This window comes from Orcinus orca, chromosome 12 (genome assembly GCF_937001465.1).
Source record: "Orcinus orca chromosome 12, mOrcOrc1.1, whole genome shotgun sequence".
NCBI classification, from domain to species: Eukaryota; Metazoa; Chordata; class Mammalia; order Artiodactyla; family Delphinidae; genus Orcinus; species Orcinus orca.
The window spans coordinates 87,902,849-87,920,488 of NC_064570.1; the positions used below are offsets into that span (position 1 = coordinate 87,902,849).

Here is a 17,640-nt window from a genome sequence, read left to right on the forward strand (position 1 = left end):
GAAAAGATTGCTATGATTTATGTCAAAGAGTGTTATGCTTACATTCTCTTCTATGAGTTTTATGGTTTCAGGTCTTACATTTAGGTCTTTGATCCATTTTAAGTTTTTTTTTTGATATGGTCTGAGGAAATGTTCTAATTTCATTCTTTTACATGTACCTGTCCAGTTTTCCCAGCATCACTTGTTGGAGAGACTGTCTTTTCTCCATTATATAGTCTCACCTTGTTTGTCGTAGATTAATTGACCACAGGTGCATGGGTTTATTTCTGGGCTCTCTATTCTCTTCCATTGAGCTATGTGTCTGTTTTTGTGCCAGCACCACACTGTTTTGATTACTGTAGCTTTGTAGTATAGTCTGAAGTCTGGGAGACGATACCTCCAGCTTTGTTCTTTTTTCTCAAGATTGCTTTGGCAACTTGGAGTCTTTTGTTTTTCCATATGAATTTTAGGAATATTTGCTTTAGTTCTGTGAAATATGTCATGAGTATTTTGATACACTAAAAATGAACTATCAGAAAGAGAAGGTAAGAATACAATCCCATTTAAAATTGCATCAAAATGAATAAAATACCTAGGAATAAACTTAACCAAGGAAGTGAAAGACCCATACTCTGAAAACTCTGAAACTTAAGAATGAGGCTCCGTCTTTAAGCTTCCCCCTCTGTACCTTCCACTTGATTAAGACCTTTGGGAATATCACAAGGGAGATACATCAGCTCCAGTGCAAAAGAAGAGAAATTTGAGGGGTGAAACAGCCCCATGTTCGGTAAAACACTGAAAAAGGAAATTGAAGATGATACAAAGAAATGGAAAGATATCCATGCTCTTGGATTAGAAGAATTAATATTGTTAAAATGGCCATACCACCCAAAGCAACTTACAAATTTAATGCAGTCCCTATCAAAATACCCATGCCATATTTCATAGAGTCATCCTTTTCTTGGTCCTGAATTAAAACATGGGGAGGTCCATTGAACTTTCTGTTTCTCTTGACTAATAAACACTTTGATTTAAAAATACACTCTCAATCATTAATTCAAATGGTCCACATCAAAATACTAATAACACTTTACTCTTCAAGGCTATTACCCTAAACCCAGCCAGGGCTCATCACATGAATGAAAGGTCTCAGGAGGAGGTGTGATCTCCTGCTGCTGTCTTTCCCTGGGCCAGTAGTTTCTGACTCTGCACCCACACCATCCTCGAATGGCCCCCTTGACTCACACTGTTTACCTGATGGTTTAGTGTCCTCTGTGCCAGGCAGGGATTTCAAGCTAACCGTTTCCCTCATGTGCCCTAACTGTATTGTTGCCAGATTTAGGGAGAAAAGTACAGGACACCCAGATAAATCTGAATTCCAGACAAAAAACAAGTAATTTTTCTGTTTATCTCAAATATTGCTTAGCTGAAATTCAAATATTGAATGGAACATACTTATACTAAAAAATTATTTATTGTTTATCTGACATTCACATTTAAGTAGGTGCCCTGCATTTTATCTGTCAACTCTACCTTTGCTGAGTCCATCAGAGACTCCCCTACCAGGCTCCTCCCAATATCATTCTCTAAACCAAGACAAAGTCTCTCTTCAGAATGGGTACTGCCCTTTACCCCTCAGATTCTGCTCCAGCCATAAACTGACTGCCTCTTACTGCCACGGTTCCTTCAGATACCAGGATACCCTCTGGGCAAGGTCTCTTTTATATGTCCCCAAGCTGATCCTAACTCAGAGTGCCACAGCCCCCCGCCTGGTTCACTACCATTGGCCTCACCATTGAAAGGGTTTGAGGCTCCTTCTGCAGCCCCTGGAGCTGGGCTTGTGCATCCCCCAGTATCAGGGAACATATAGAAGCTGGACTTCTTTTTTCTAGGCTTAGGTTAGGAGGTCACTCCATCCACAGCTTTCCCCTGGGTGGTGGGGTAGGGTTGAGGAGAGGGAGTTATAACGCTGTTTCGTCCAAAGAAATGATTCTCATCAAATTTTCTTTCAATTTCCACGGGCTGAACCTTTTAAAATCCTTAATGTGGAGTCCAGTAATCCCATAACCAGTTATTAGCTCTTTCCTTTGACAATGTGAATCTTGGTAGTTTAAATCACAATTGGCTTTCATATACAACATCTTTTCTGTCTTGGAACCGCAGGCAAAACTGCCAAGTTAACATCAGGAGGATACATGAGTGTATACCCAACAGGTGCTCAAATCATGCTGCCTTCTTCCTTATCCTACAGCTGTAACTGTCCTAGTGGATGGAAAGGAGCCTTTTGCACGGAGACAGTTTCCACCTGCGACCCTGAGCATGACCCTCCACACCACTGCAGCAAAGGAGCAACTTGTGTCTCGTTGCCTCATGGATACACCTGTCACTGTCCACTAGGAACCACTGGAGTCTACTGTGAGCAAGGTGAGGCTCAACTCATGCTGTCCACAGATTTAAGTGAGTCAGTTTCCTTCTGGGAAAGTGAAATGAAATCTGTGTAATAATGAAGGAGTCCGCTCTCTTCTTTCCCCCTGTATATTTGACATTATATTTCACAAACAGGATAGTACTAAAATTTAGTACTACAAAAATACAGCTTTATGTTTAGAATTGCTTAATTTACTAACTCAAATACCCCTGTCTGTTTAGTCTAGATGTTCTGGATCTCTTGTGCTAAATGCAATCTAATCAAGTGAATTTAGATTCATAATTCAAGAACGAGGCTCCATCTTTCAGCTTCTCCCTCTGTACCTTCCATTTGACTAAGACCTTTGGGAATATCACAAGGGAGCTACATCAGCTCCAGTGCAAAAGAAGAGAAATTTGAGGGATGAAATGGCCCCATGTCCGGTGGAACCCTCAGTTTTCTAGGTTTCCTCAGCTTACATACCTCCCCGTACCTTATGACTGATGATACCCTTACCACTGGGCAAATCATGCAACGGCCTTGAGGGAGCCCGTGGTCTCCTGAGTGCTCCCCACATGGGCTGCAGCTGGTGTAAGTGTGCTTATAGGTCTGCCCGCTCCCCCGTTTAGTACCCACCTTGCCTCAGACCTTCTGGATTCCCTCCACATCACACACACTGCAGAGTAGGAGGGCGTGGATGGAGCATGGCAGTCCTGTTGTCTCCTTCCCAAGTAGAGCTGGACCAAAGTCATTCCTCCACTGTCCTCCTTGCAGCCAATAGCACAAACTCATCTTCATGGACTGGAGAAGGAATGTGGCTCTGTACTGCGCATCATCCCCAAGCAAGAATCCCCTGTGTCACTGCACAATTTACCTCCTCATGTAACTTCCCTGACAGCCTCTCTTTATAGGCAAGGTTGGTGGGAGGCTTAGTGGAATGCAGCCACCTTTAAATCTCCCCCATCACACCTGCATCCTCTGCTAAAGCTCTGAGAACCCCTAGGGCAAGAGCAAAAATGCCCACAGACACAAGGACGAAGTAGGGCACTGGAAAAGGTGGCTTTGGGGAAAATCAGGAAAGCACGGGCTGCTCAATGCCTCAAGTTATGCATCTTACATAAATCAACACTTATGCTTCACTTTGTCTTATTTGGTGTAGTTCTAAATATCACAGCAAAATGGGTGTGAAAGAAGACCTCCATAACGCCACGCTCAGAGTCCTAAAACTTCAGTTGTGTGACAGACACAGTTGTGCTGCTGTGAGGCTAATGGGATGGCTTGGCTGCAGCTGGCCAACGTGTCAGTAAGGCTCCAGCCACGGATCCACACAGTCCTGCTTCAGTTTGCCCCTATCCCCCTACCTCCCCATCCCCACTCCCACCCCCCCATCTCGGGGCTGGCTGGGAGTCCAGGACAGTGTGGCATGGAATTCAGGAAACTTGCAGTTGAAGAATCTGGAAAATTGAGCCAGAAAAACATGAGGACATGGGGATCCCTCTGCCGGCTCCTGGAATCCAGAGACTGGATCATCCACTATTTCTCTATCTCACCTCACACCCCACCCAGAAGAGAAAGCCTTAGCCTCTGCACCCATGTTTAGCAGCAGGGGCTGGGGTAGAAGAAGTTCGGGAGCCCGTCACCAATTGTGTTATATACACCTTGGGATAATTTGGGGGCTTTATTGTAATATCACACCATACATGTTGTAATTTAATCTTCCTCTGATCACTTTATCAAATACATTAATGCAAACATTTTTAATCCTATATTCTCTGAGATTCTATGTGTGCCTAACTTTCCTCCAAAAGTCAAAGGTGTTGATAAATGGAAGACATTTAGGGTCAGAATACTAGTGATTTAGCGAAAGAAACGTTTAATTGTGTCAGAAGTTGTGACTATGAGATAATGTCTGGCTATGGGAATCTGTCTCTTTCATGATGACATTAGAGGCAGATCCCGCTCTTCAAAAATGGCCCTTCTTGGGCTTCCCTGGTGGCACAGTGGTTGAGAGTCTGCCTGCCGATGCAGGGGACACGGGTTCGTGCCCCGGTCCGGGAAGATCCCACATGCCGCGGAGCGGCTGGGCCCGTGAGCCATGGCCGCTGAACCTGCGCGTCCGGAGCCTGTGCACCGCAACGGGAGAGGCCACAACAGTGAGAGGCCCGTGTACTGAAAAAAAAAAAAAAAGGCCCTTCTTGGCTCCTGGAATAGGCTACACTCTTTCCTGGAATAAGAAGTTTATACACACTCTTCCCTCTGCCTGAAATGCTCTCATCTTCTCCTCAGAATCCAGCTAACACACCTTCATCCTTCAAATTTCGACTCAGACCTTTCTTTTATAGGAACGACTTCCCTGACCCTCTTTCACATAACTGAGGGTTGTGCCCATGCCTGTTCCTGTCCATTGGTGTAGAATCTCTAACACTTGTCATACAGTGCTGAGTGAATGTGTCTGCTATACATTTTATTTAGCAGTTCTCAAAGGATAAAAACAAACTGTGATCATTTTCAAGAAGCAGTTCTTGACGTTAGTGAACAGCAAAGTACTTTACCAAGATGGTGCACTTGTATTACTCCCAAAGGAATAGCTATTAGAAACTGAAGGAAATAATAGGACAAGTTAATATAAGGGCTAGTGACTATTTACAATAGCCACGTCATGGAAGCAACCTAAATGGATAAAGAAGATGTGGTACATATATACAATGGAATATTACCCAGCCATAAAAAGGAACGAAATTGGGTTATTTGTAGAGAAGTGGATGGACTTAGAGACTGTCATACAGAGTAAAGTTAAGTCAGAAAGAGAAAATCAAATATTCCATATATGTGGAATCTAGAAAAATAGTACAGGTGAACCAGTTTGCAAGGCAGAAATAGAGACGCAGATATAGAGAACAAGCATATGGACACCAAGGGGGGAAAGTAGGGGAGGTTGGGGGGTGGGATGAATTGGGAGATTGGGATTGACATGTATACATTAATATGTATAAAATAGATAACTAATAAAAAATCTAGTGATAGTGTTATTTCAAGTGCAATAATTTTAAGAAAGGAAAGTTTTCAGCTAATAAACATTACAATAGGCAAAAAGAAAAAAAAAATAAGGGCTACTGATTGTAACAAGAGAGCAAGCCAGATTTTTGCATCTTAAAATCTCAAATGATGAAAGCCCAGGGGATTAACCTAAAGTTTGTTTGGGTGTATGTATATATACAAATATATATTAGTATGTATATAAATAGATTATACAGAGAGATAGCAGAGATACAGTAATGAAATTATTTTATAAGAAGCGAGTCTAGAAAGTTTGATAAAATGTGCCAGAAAAGTTATGTCACTCTCATAGTATTCTCAACAAAAACTGACCAAAGATATACCCTGCTATGCTATAAAATAAGAGCTTAATTCCTTTATTAAAAAGTTATAGAAAATTATATCATAAAAACAGTTGTTTTGAATGGGAAAAAAAGTATTGATATTATGTGAGGGAGGGGACTATAGAGTTTTAGATTCTCAATTGAAAGTTATTTTTCTAGAGTAATTTTTATAGTAAAGTTGATTTTAAGAACTATAAACTATATTTGTTATGAAGTCAAAATAATGAAGAAGGAGCTTAATCAGAAATGACAGAATTAAACTTTAAGTCTCAAAAGATCCGTTTTCTTTATCTCCATTGACCCATTGACTTTGCAGTTTTCCAGCATAGTAGCTACAGTACTAAAATTTAATTTAAAAAACAAAAACAGATAACAGATATCAACCAGGCCCTGAAACCAGGCAGCAGTGAGCTCCTGCGTCTTGTCAATAGCTGCATTTTCCTTATTCCCAGAGAGCTTGTTCCTTATTGCACCATAACCAGTAGCTGTCTGTGACATGCAGTCATAATTTCTACTCAGTTGAGCAAATTATGGTCACCTAGAATGCAGAAGAAATGCCTGGGGTTCGATTCACTTTTATTGTAGTTATAAACTGGTGTGTAAATTACCAAGAAATCCAACACCAACATCCTTAAACTTACAAATCCCTAACTTCCATGTCATCTTTTTCTCTTCTGCCTCTTCTCCGTCCCCATTCCAAGAAACCTAAGTCTTCGGAAATTAGTTTGGCTGCACATGGAACCCGACTTACAGCTGTCATGCCTGCCTAGTTTCGTCTTTATGATCATCTTTATTGTAAATGAGCCCCACCCCCAAGAAGCACCCAAACTCATGCTTATAAGCCCTGAATGACAGGAAACTAAACTGCAGTAGATTGGCAAGCCCGATGAAGCCGTGGCGCAGGGACGGTGAAAGACACCTGCCTCACATTAGCGTTCTCTGTTCTTTTCTCCTCCCTTGGCAGTAACGCTTGGCACAAGTTCATTAAGATTGTTTACCAGTTCCAGAACACATGCTGGGAAGACTGCCTGAACAAGAAAGACAGGTGCCTTGTCTCCGTAGAGGTGACATGCTAGTAGGAGGTGGCAAGCACAGAACATGCCCACCAGTCAATGTGGAAAAGCACAGAATGAGTGAGTGCCATGAAGGAAAGCAAGAGGGCGAGGAGACAGACAGTCACTGGGAGAGTACACTCAAGCGGGGATGGTCAGGAAAGGCCTCTCTGAGTGGTGACATCTGAGCTGTCAGCCAGTGAGACTCACCCACGTGTCACAGACAGAGGGGCAAGCTCACTGGGCAGCGGTTAAACCTGGAAACAGGAAAATGATGTCACATGTTTGAGGGAGAGAAAGGCAGTCGGTATTCCTGGAATAGGAGTTGGTATTAAGATGAGTTTGGAAAGGCAAGCAGAAGCCAGATCGTGCAGAGCCTTGGAAAATACGATAAAGAATTGTAATTCCATGCTGAGAAAATAGGAAGCCTGTGAAGATTGTAAGTGTGAGTCAGAAAACTTGAAGTTAAGTCCTGTTGCTCCTAGTAACTAGCAATTCAGTTTCTGCTGCATCAGTGAAGTCTCTGAGCCTCGATTTCATTATGTGTAAAACAGCAACATCAAGTATGCCAGCCGTTTTCCATCTGCCCACCCTTCCCCACACCCACACTCCCTGCCCCGTACTCTAACACCTTCTCCAGTGGACTGCAGTGGAGTTTGGCCAACAGACGTCACCAGCAGGTGATGAGGGGGAAGGAGGAGAGCAAGACAGTGTACTTACTCTCTTACGTAGAGGATGGCCAGGGGACATTCTCTGTCCCAGCATTATAATTTAAGCAGCGAGATCTGATTTAATCTGTCCCTTGCTATTAGATGTCTGACTAATGGGGGAAATGTTATCTTTCAAGTCCCCTAAAACATTCATCTATAGCTGACAGAAAGAAAAATCCATTTAAAGACAAGAGAAGGATAATTCCTGGTTGGGTACCTTCTTTTCACTAAGGCCCCACCCCAAACTCCATTGGAATTCCACTGAGGAATTCCCCGGTGGTTAAGTAAAGTATCAACAAACCATTTGAATCCAATGGCTTCTAGGGTCACAGCCACCAAAAGTGATTCAAAATATCTGAGCCTAGCTCCCCAAGTGCAGGAATCCACAATGTTCACATTGGAACTAGCTCGGATGTGTGCTTTTAAACGCCCAAGGGCCCTAAACCATCTTTAAAATTAAACTGAAGATGCAGGAGGATTGTCAGCAAACAGCATCTGGGTGTATATTTCACAGGGACTATTGACCTTAATTTAAAAAGAAATCATAACAGGTGAAACTAGGGTAGAGTATTTTGCAATCCAGAATAGCCATTAAAATATTCCATTCTAGAAGAATTCTGACTTACAGTTATTTTGTGAGATGGACAATTTGTCCAATTTCTTTTCTCTTACACTCAAATCTTATTTATTTGCTCTTCTCCTCCATTATACTTGTCTTTCCTGCTAGAATTTATGATTTACAAGTACACATGTAACCTTTCCTGAATCATAAAATCTCTCCTGCCCATTTATTTTTCCCCACATTATTGGTAAATTGTTTTTTTCTTTAAATAGTTTTACACTAGCTAAATTCTAGCTATCGTGTATCGTCGACATTTAGCCAAGTGAGATTCCATAATATGTGTCTTTTTAACTTTTAGCCTAGGAAATACTTAAAATGCTTCCATTTTCCCTATATTCTTTCCATCCGTAGTGCAATTTTCCTTCCACTCATTCCTCTAAGATAAAGAAACCACGCACTTGCTGGCATTTTGAGTGAAGCAGGCAGGTATTCAAGCTACTTGGTCTCTTGATGCCCTACTTTATGGTCCACCTACCCCTGGTTTTATTGAAATTAATTCAAGCTAATGGCGAAGTTCAATTCTCCAAGCGTTCCCGACACGTGGGATGCCTTCCTGCCGAGTCGTGGTTTTCCTAATAGTAGAGAAACGGGTCCATAGCACTGTAGAGGGCAATTTCAGGGATCATTACTGTTTGCCTTTTTCAGATGCTCATTTTCAGGTGCATTTAACCAGGCAGGTAAATACAGCAGGTAATGTGCAAGCTTTCTTCATAGAAAAAAAAAAAAAAAACCTTAAGTCTTTATTTCCCCACTTTCAATCCCACCATGATAATTAATAAGGATGTAGTTACATGTGTACTAGATCCTCTACGATTTTATAATACTTATAAAAGGTAAAAAATAAATGAGCACTAGCTACGATTTTCAGGAACACACGTTTTAATTCTTTAGTCTTCTGTTTGTGCTCTTCCATACAACCTGATAAATCATAAGTGAAAGCGTGCATGGGTTATATATAACAATTCTAAGGTTTATATGAACGTTAAGCTTTTTGAGTATCTAAAGGAATAGATTCTACTAGAATCTTAATAGAAATATGCACACACAACTGTCATTTCCTAACCTTGGACTTTGAGGAAGGAACTTACTTTTCCTGAACATCAAGCTTCTCATGTGTGAAAAGAATATGTTTTTAAGTCTCTGTTTTAGAGGAATTTGGGGCCGAAGTCCAGGGAGAGTCCATTCACCTTGTCAAGCCCTAAGTTAATAATTAATACTGTTTATAAGGTAGTGAGTGAAAGGTTAAAACCTCTAAGAGACAGATTGAGAGGTTTTTCTTCAACAAAATCCTTTTTATTTTCTATTCAAGATAACATTAAGTAACAAACAAAAGCCCTCAACACAGTGGGTTTTCAGCTCTCGACTGCTAAAGATTTCTCCCTTGAAATGTTTTACATATTGAGCCAAGTTCCCCATCTTAGGAAGATATTTACATATTGAGCCATGTTCCCCATCTTAGGAAGGCAGACAAAAAAAAAGGTTTGCTTACAATCAATTTCTACGGACAGGACTTGGTGGCTTCTTCCCCTGAGGCAGGTCTGCCCACACTCTCTTTTTATCTGAGGTGATTGACAGTGATGGAATCCAACCACAAACTTTACTTTCTAATTTGAGGAACTGAGAGACAGGCTCCCTCTGGTTTCTAAAAGAAGCAAACTAAAATCCTCATGACCATAGTGGAAGATATAGAGATTGCAAGATATTTCATTATTTCATTCCTTCTTTTGTTAAGAATCTATATAATTTATCCTAAGAAAAATAGGAAAGCAAACTTTCCTGTACCATCCTAACCAAGGAATATCACAAGGCAAATGGTCAAGAAAGCCCTGTGGTCTCAATGACAGAACTGTCTAAGATTCCAAGCCACCCTTATAAAGTCATGATGAGGGGTCAGTGACACAAAGAGGCCAGCACAGAACCTGGCACATAACAAGTACTCCTTAAATATGAACCCCTCTTACAGAGGAAGGAAAAGTGTTAGATTAGACTTGTGCTAAATGCAGGTTATGTCACATAGGTATTTTCATCATCTCTTTTTTTAAAATATGGATTTGTTTTAAACAGAATCTTAAGCTAAAATATTTTAAACCTATTTTAAAAAGACAATAGTTTTTATTATATAAAGAGGTAAAAAATATTTCAAGCTATCATGATCAATGTAGTAGACATAAACTTTCCAAATGACCATATAAGATTTCTTTTAAAAACAAAATACACATTATTTATAGAAGTACAGCAGATTATTAAGTTTTGTTTTTGTTTTTTTTTTGCGGTACGCGGGCCTCTCACTGTCGTGGCCTCTCCCGTTGCGGTGCACAGGCTCCGGACACGCAGGCTCAGCGGCCATGGCTCACGGGCCCAGCCACTCTGCGGCATGTGGGATCTTCCCGGACTGGGGCACGAACCCATGTCCCCTGCATCGGCAGGCGGACTCCCAACCACTGCGCCACCAGGGAAGCCCCAGATTATTAAGTTTTTTAAAAAGTATTTATTGAGAAACCACTCAGGCAATATGGACAGATCCAAAACATGATAAGGTAGGGTCCCTCCTTTCAAAGAACTAATAATTTAGATAGAGACCAGGCAAAAGTCTGTGAAAATTAAAGTATATAATTTAAATAACAGTTCAGGGAAAAGAGTAAATAACATCCCAGGGTATTGAATTCTTTAACAGCCCGACAAATGACAGTACCTGTGTAACTTCTAGCTAGTGGGGCCTGAAAAGGCCTTAGAAAGCAATGGAATTAATAGCATTGCTGCAGGTTACACATGAGAGCTGTTAAGAGAGTAACTCCTAAGAGTTCTCATCACAAGGAGAAAATATTTTTTCCTTTTATTTTGTGTCTGTATGAGATGATGCATGTTCACTAACCTTCCTGTGGTCATCATCTCATGATGTATGTAAGTCAAATCAACAGGCTGTACACCTTAAAGTTATATACTGCTGTATGTCTGGTATATCTCAATAAAACTGGAAGAAAAAAATCTCAAAAAGCAAAAAGCAATGGAATTAGATTAGGTGTTAAAAAAAAATGGGTAAGTTTTGGATAGACTCATACAGGATGGTGAGATAGCCGTCCTAAGAGTGAAAACTACTTCAGCAAAGCATGGGGGAGATGGAAAGGTGCACTTGGAAATGTGAGTAAACCTCTTTATCTGAAAAGGAAATGTATGCCAGGTAAGGTGTAAATTATTAAAATACCTCTGAGAATAGAAGAGACCAATGTAAGGCACACTAAATTAAAAACTCATCAGGACTTGCTTACTGGTCTGAGTGTGCCTTTCACATAGATGGTGTTCAGTTAACACTTGTGAAGTGAGTGATGATTATTCAAGGTTTAAAACCTGAATGACACATGCATGTAATCAATGTTGTCTTCCAGACCTGCTGTAAATGAGCCTTGGAGACTCCTGAAACAGCCATATAATTTCCCACAAAAGTTACCTGACTCAGTGGCTGAATTTATTATTTAAGATACTTCCAAACAACTTAAGAGAGAGCTCACAGTAAAATGTACAGGTATTTGAAAAGTAGCCAAGATAGTGATAGAAAGATAAACTTATGCCCTCCTGCCAAGGAAAGAAGAGAAGGGAAGGGAAGGGAAGGGAAGGGGAGGAAAGGACAAGGAAGACAAAACAAGGCGAGTCTAAATCATTTCACAACACACAACTGAATGTAAAATTAGCTTTGGGTTTCTTGGAACTTGAAGTGAATCATAAAATACAACAGACTGCTACTTAATTATTGCCTAATTAAAGAAAGCATACCAGTCCTCACATCAAGGACAGAGAACTGTGCCCTGGCACTGAACTGTAATAAAAATGTATTAAGCATTATCCATTTTTTAGAAAAATAAAATTAAATAGCATAATAAATGTTGTGTTTAATGACAATTTTCTAGAAAATGAAATGGCATTATGTATATGGTCATTTTTTATACTGACACAATAAAGGCTACAGGCATAATATTAGGTCATAGTTCTGTAAAGATAATTATGTCAAATTATCTTTGAAAAGTAGATTTCTATTGATCTGACATGTAACTGGGGCAATAGTCAGTTGTCTTGAGAGATAATTATTTATTTTCATTAGACCATTACTCTTGGATATCAGTTGTGTCGGTCAAGTTTCTGATGGTCAAAGCATAGCAAAAAATGAAAATTAAGACCCCTGTAGAAGTCCAGGTATCCTGGCTATTAATTGAAAGGATCATTACCTGCTTTGTTTTCCAGATTTATAAGTGATAAAATTGATGTTTTACCATGAAAATTAAAAAGTTTAACTTAGCATCTGTTACCTTATATGTGTGCACTGTTTACTGCCAGAACTCTTACTAATATAATAAGTATCATTTTGCCTACCTGACAGAATTCATATGAGGTAAGTACTCAAAGGAAATTACCAGGGACTTCCCTGGTGGTCCAGTGGTGAAGACACCATGCTTCCATTATAACGGGCACGCATCCGATCCGTGGTCGGGGAACTAAGATCCTGCATGCTGCCTGGTGCAGCCAAAAATTTAAAAAAAAAGAAAAAGAAAAAATAATTTAAAAAATAGTGTTATCAGTAAATTAACATAATCTACAAAAAAAAAGGAATCACCAGATTTCTTTATCATAAAACAATCATGTGATTTTATAGAACACAATTTTTTTGACAATGATGGCAGATACACTTTATTTTCATTTCAGTACAAAATTATGTTTAAGAATCAATGTATCGTTGTGGTTTTGAACCAATATCAAACCTCTGACCCAATAACAAACAAGGCAAACTTCTGGAGGCAGACCTAACCATTTTTTCACTCTGAGTTAAGAACTGGCTAATGTTGACAGGGCAGGTCATGGAAAGAGCTTATTTGGTGCTAGGACTCTCAGTGGGAGCTGCAGCTCAAAACAACTTATACTGATTCCCAGGAAAATAATACAGGGTTCACTGTAGTTCACTCAGTCTGTGGTTCTCCCCGCAAGTTTCCATTGACTTCCTATTTTTCCTCCCCAGCTAACTCACTCTCCCAAAGATTAGGCTGCTACCCTGTCCAATCATCTTCTATCATCTCTACACTGAATTTACTATGTCACTGTTTTAGATGATGACTTCCCCATTTGGGGGCTAGCATTTATGGGGAACTTAATTGGAAGAACACTTAATTTTTAAGCAACACTCTATCTTGATGGGTCTTCAAAGATCATTTGAACAAAATAGCCACCCAAATAATTAAATGAGTTAAGTAATTAGAGTTGTTCAGCATTATCCATCTGGGTGCTAAAGAAAGTCTGCCTAAAGGAATGACTTTATTTTTTCAGTAATTGATACTTAGCCATCTCTTCTGTTAGCAACTAGCCAACAGATTCAATTGCTGGATCCCCCCCGCCCCAGTAGACTATGATAATAAACCAGCAAAGAGCAAGAATGTTTAGCTTCATTTTTGCTGCAATAACAATGTACGTACTTAGTTAATCTAAAATTTGTCCAACTGTTTAACTTGGAATCGAGAGGTAATCACATAGTTAAGGATGGAAAAAAAAGTTACTTCTATCCATTAGATTCTCATTAAGTATTTACAAGCTAAGGAGATACAGTGAAATTATATGCACTATCCATAGACCTAAATGCAAATAACAGATTAATAAATGCCACAAAAAGTCTCAAATTATTCTCATCTCTTTTTCTTGACTGACTGACTAGAACATAATTGTGGTGCGGTAGGAGAGCTGTGGCTAAAGTCAAGATTATTGCATTAAAGTCATGAAATCGAGAGCATAGTTGGAGAGCCCTAAACTCAGCACATTTGCTGAGAACAAAGCAGATGTGCATCCGTGAGGACAACAATTTAACCTCATAGGCTTATAACATGTGGAGATAGAGAACTATTTATTTATTGAATAGACTATGCTTTGAGTCCATCATGAGAAACAACACTCTGGAAATTAGTAATCTATTTTAGAAAGCTTGAGTTCTACCACTGAGAACAGAAACATTTGGTAGCAAACCACTTTCAATGGGACTTGCTCAACTTAAAGTGATTTAAGAAGTGTGCTAAAATAAGCAGTTACTGCATCCAGGGTAGAGAGGTGATGAACTTTTTAATGCTTGAGGGGAATCTTGCAGAGATTTAGGTTTTAAGAAAATCTGTGCTTTAAAAGCAGAGATGTGGGTCAGCAAGATGGCAAACTAGGAAGCTACAGGCTGTCCTTCCCCTACAGAGACACCAAGTTAACAACACATGGACCATGATACCTCTGTGAGAACTCCGGAGAGCATTTGAGAAGCTACTGCACCCAGGTCATAATTGTGGAGGGAATTTTGCATCCAAATAAAGACTGATTCAGGCTAGAATAATCAAAGGATGTTAAATCTAGGGACAGTTTTGATGAATGTAGATATACATGGCTTAAAGTATCTCCCATAAACTGCTTATGAATTGCAAGGAAGAAAAAAATGCCGTATTTATACAGCAGAATAGCATACACTGGAAAAAAATAAGTCAACACCTTGACAAAGGTGAGCAAAATTGATTTCACCAGTGAGGGACAGATAAATACATGTGCCTCCATGTGTGATGCCCTGAGAAGAACACATCGCCTGTGAAACACCTCAGCCAAGAATGCGTACCTTAAATCTGCTTAGAATGAAATATGTCAAACCCAAAATGATGAGCATTCCTTTCAAAAAAAAAGAGGGAAGAAAAGATCCTTCAAAAACATCAGTGTCATGAAAGACAATGAAGACTGTGGAAATGGTCTAGGTTAAAAGACATTAAAGAAATATGACAACTCAATGCAACATCTGAGTCATATGAGATTTCATACTCTAGGGTAAAATATTATTGGATCAACAGAAAAAATTGAAATATTAATACTAGGTAAGATGAAAGGATGGTATTAATATTAAATTTATTAAAGGTGATAACTGTACTGTGGTTATATATATGAGAATATCTCTAAGTTGTTAGGTGCAAAGAGCCATGATGTATGGAACAAATTATTGAGAAAAAATATCATGTAGACAGATAGCTAGACAGCACTAGATAAAGGGTAAGAAAATTAACAAAAGATGAATCTGGGTACAATATGCTTTGTACTCATTTTATTTTTTAAATTTTCTATGCATTTTAAATTATTTCCAAATAAAAGGGTAAAATTAACTAATTTTTAAAAGATCGTATGCAATAATTTGATGACTGGTAATTCTATTCTCCTAGATTGGTTTAATACCTTGCCTATAAATACATTTAGGACCCCAGATTCTCTGCAAACAATCATTTAAAAATTTTAGGATATTTTCTCCCAGAGGAAGAAAAGAATGTACAAAATTAAAGATCCTTCATCATAGCTGATGCTACAATATATCATGGGTTTCTTGTTTTTAATGTTTTTATCCATTTATAGTAAACAAGAATAAGGTACTGTTTGTCTTCAGAATATTGACACTGAATGCATTAGACGCTTTCTTCTTGCTGTTTTTTAGTTTAGCAGAGACTATTTCATTTAATTATAACATGACAGTTTGTACTTTTGAATATGAAATGTTTCTTATTAACACTCTTATTAACTTAGCCTTGCAAAAAAATCTTTTTTTAATTCACTAGGCCCCAAGTTGATCTTTGACATAAGTAACCCATAGGCATTAACCCGATTTAAAAACACCATGACCCTTTCTCTTACTACTAGGTTCTACTCTATCTCAGAGAGGCCACCCCAACCATAGTAGAGAACCCTCTCAGAGTGAAAGAATTCCAAGTCCAACCAATCGCTAGCTTATTTCAAAATACCTTTACTGTATGGAACTTCTATGTATCACTGTACAATTAGGGAAATTGATGGTGTCCCTGTTATCACTGATCAATTAAGAGATTAGAACTACTACTCTAGAAAGACAGTCCTAGAGATATATTTTGTAAACACAACTTTGCCTGAACATGAACAATTGTGATTAAAACAAAAAGACTACATGTATTGATATTACATGAAACTTAAGACTATGCTTTTTTTCTGCTGACCTTTGTAAACTCCCTGTATCAATCATGTTAGGCTAGGTTATGATGCAATAACAAACAATCTCCAAATCTCAGTGGTTTAACAAACAAAAATCTATTTCTTCCTTATGGAATGTGTCAGCAAGGTGGCTTAACTCAGACTAGTTACTCAGGGACCCAGGTGGATAAAAGCTTTTTCTTGACTGATGCTTCTACTACAATCACTGAGTCTAAGAAAAGGTAATACAGTGACTCATGCCCTGGTTCTGACAGAAGTGATACACGTCACTTCTGCTCACATTTGATTGGGCTGAGCAAATTACAAGGTCACTTCTAACCTCAAAAAGAGCAGGAAAATGCAATCTTATAATGTGATGAAAAGGAGAGGAAAACTGAAATGTTAGATAAGCAGCCTTAATGACTACCCCACTCCCATATCCCAATAATAAAGACCAGGAGATTATCAGACAAGAATATCTTACAAAAGAAATAAGGAAGAGGTCTTTTTAGCTCTTTAAGTACCTTTCAAACTTTTTAACCATGATGGTTAAAAAAGTAAATAAAAACCAAGGCCATGTATCCTGAGATGTTTAATGATCTCTTCATAGAAACTGTCTTGAATTTCCTAAGTTTCAACTATGGGGTCCTTAACATGAGTCTTTGTGGATCATGAGCATTATGGAGAGTCACTCAGAGATTGTCGATGCCAAACTGCACAGAGAAACACTTACAGAGACACGGAAACAAAGTAAAATTGGAACAGAAGCACAGGCCTCCCGAGGACCACACCATCAAACACCGCATACAACTAGTGGATTATGTCCTGCATTAGGTTTCCATTCGCTACATCTACATCTTTATTTCTGTCCTGCCCCTAAGTTCATCAGAATCATTTTTGTTACATTCCATATATATGTGTCAGCATACGGTATTCGTTTTTCTCTTTCTGACTTACTTCACTCTGTATGACAGACTCTAGGTCCCTCCACCTCATTACAAATAGCTCAATTTCGTTTCTTTTTATGGCTGAGTAATATTCCATTGCATATACGTGCAACATCTTCTTTATCCATTCGTCTGTTGGTGAGCATTTAGGTTGCTTCCATGTCCTGGTTATTGTAAATAGAGCTGCAATGAACATTTTGGTACATGACTCTTTTTGAATTATGGTTTTCTCAGGGTATAAGCCGAGGAGTGGGATTGCTGGGTCATATGGTAGTTCTATTTTTAGATTCTAAGGAACCTCCATACTGTTCTCCATAGTGGCTGTACCAATTTACATTCCCACCAACAGTGCAAGAGAGTTCCCTTTTCTCCACATCCTCCAGGATTTATTATTTGTAGGTTGTTTTTTTTTTTTTTTTGGTTACATTGGGTCTTTGTTGCTGCGCACGGGCTTTCTCTAGTTGCGGCAGGTGGAGGCTACTCTTCACTGCAGTGCGCAAGCTTATTGCAGTGGCTTCTCTTCTTGTGGAGCACAGGCTCTAGGTGTATTGGCTTCAGTGGTTGTG

The 17,640-nt window shown here is 39.2% G+C and overlaps 1 protein-coding gene across 2 annotated transcripts in view; it reads left to right on the forward strand.

Moving 5' to 3' along the window:
- EYS (eyes shut homolog) overlaps window positions 1-17,640 on the forward strand; it is a 1,673,869-nt gene that overhangs the window by 1,621,314 nt on the left and 34,915 nt on the right. Inside the window, exons 39-40 of one of the 2 annotated variants that reach the window (XM_049695235.1) lie at window positions 2,231-2,403; window positions 10,887-10,912. In XM_049695235.1, coding sequence (XP_049551192.1) covers window positions 2,231-2,403; window positions 10,887-10,912 — 199 coding nt within the window. The remainder of the gene's footprint in view (window positions 1-2,230; window positions 2,404-10,886; window positions 10,913-17,640) is intronic. The other variant, XM_004282511.3, reaches the window with a different exon arrangement.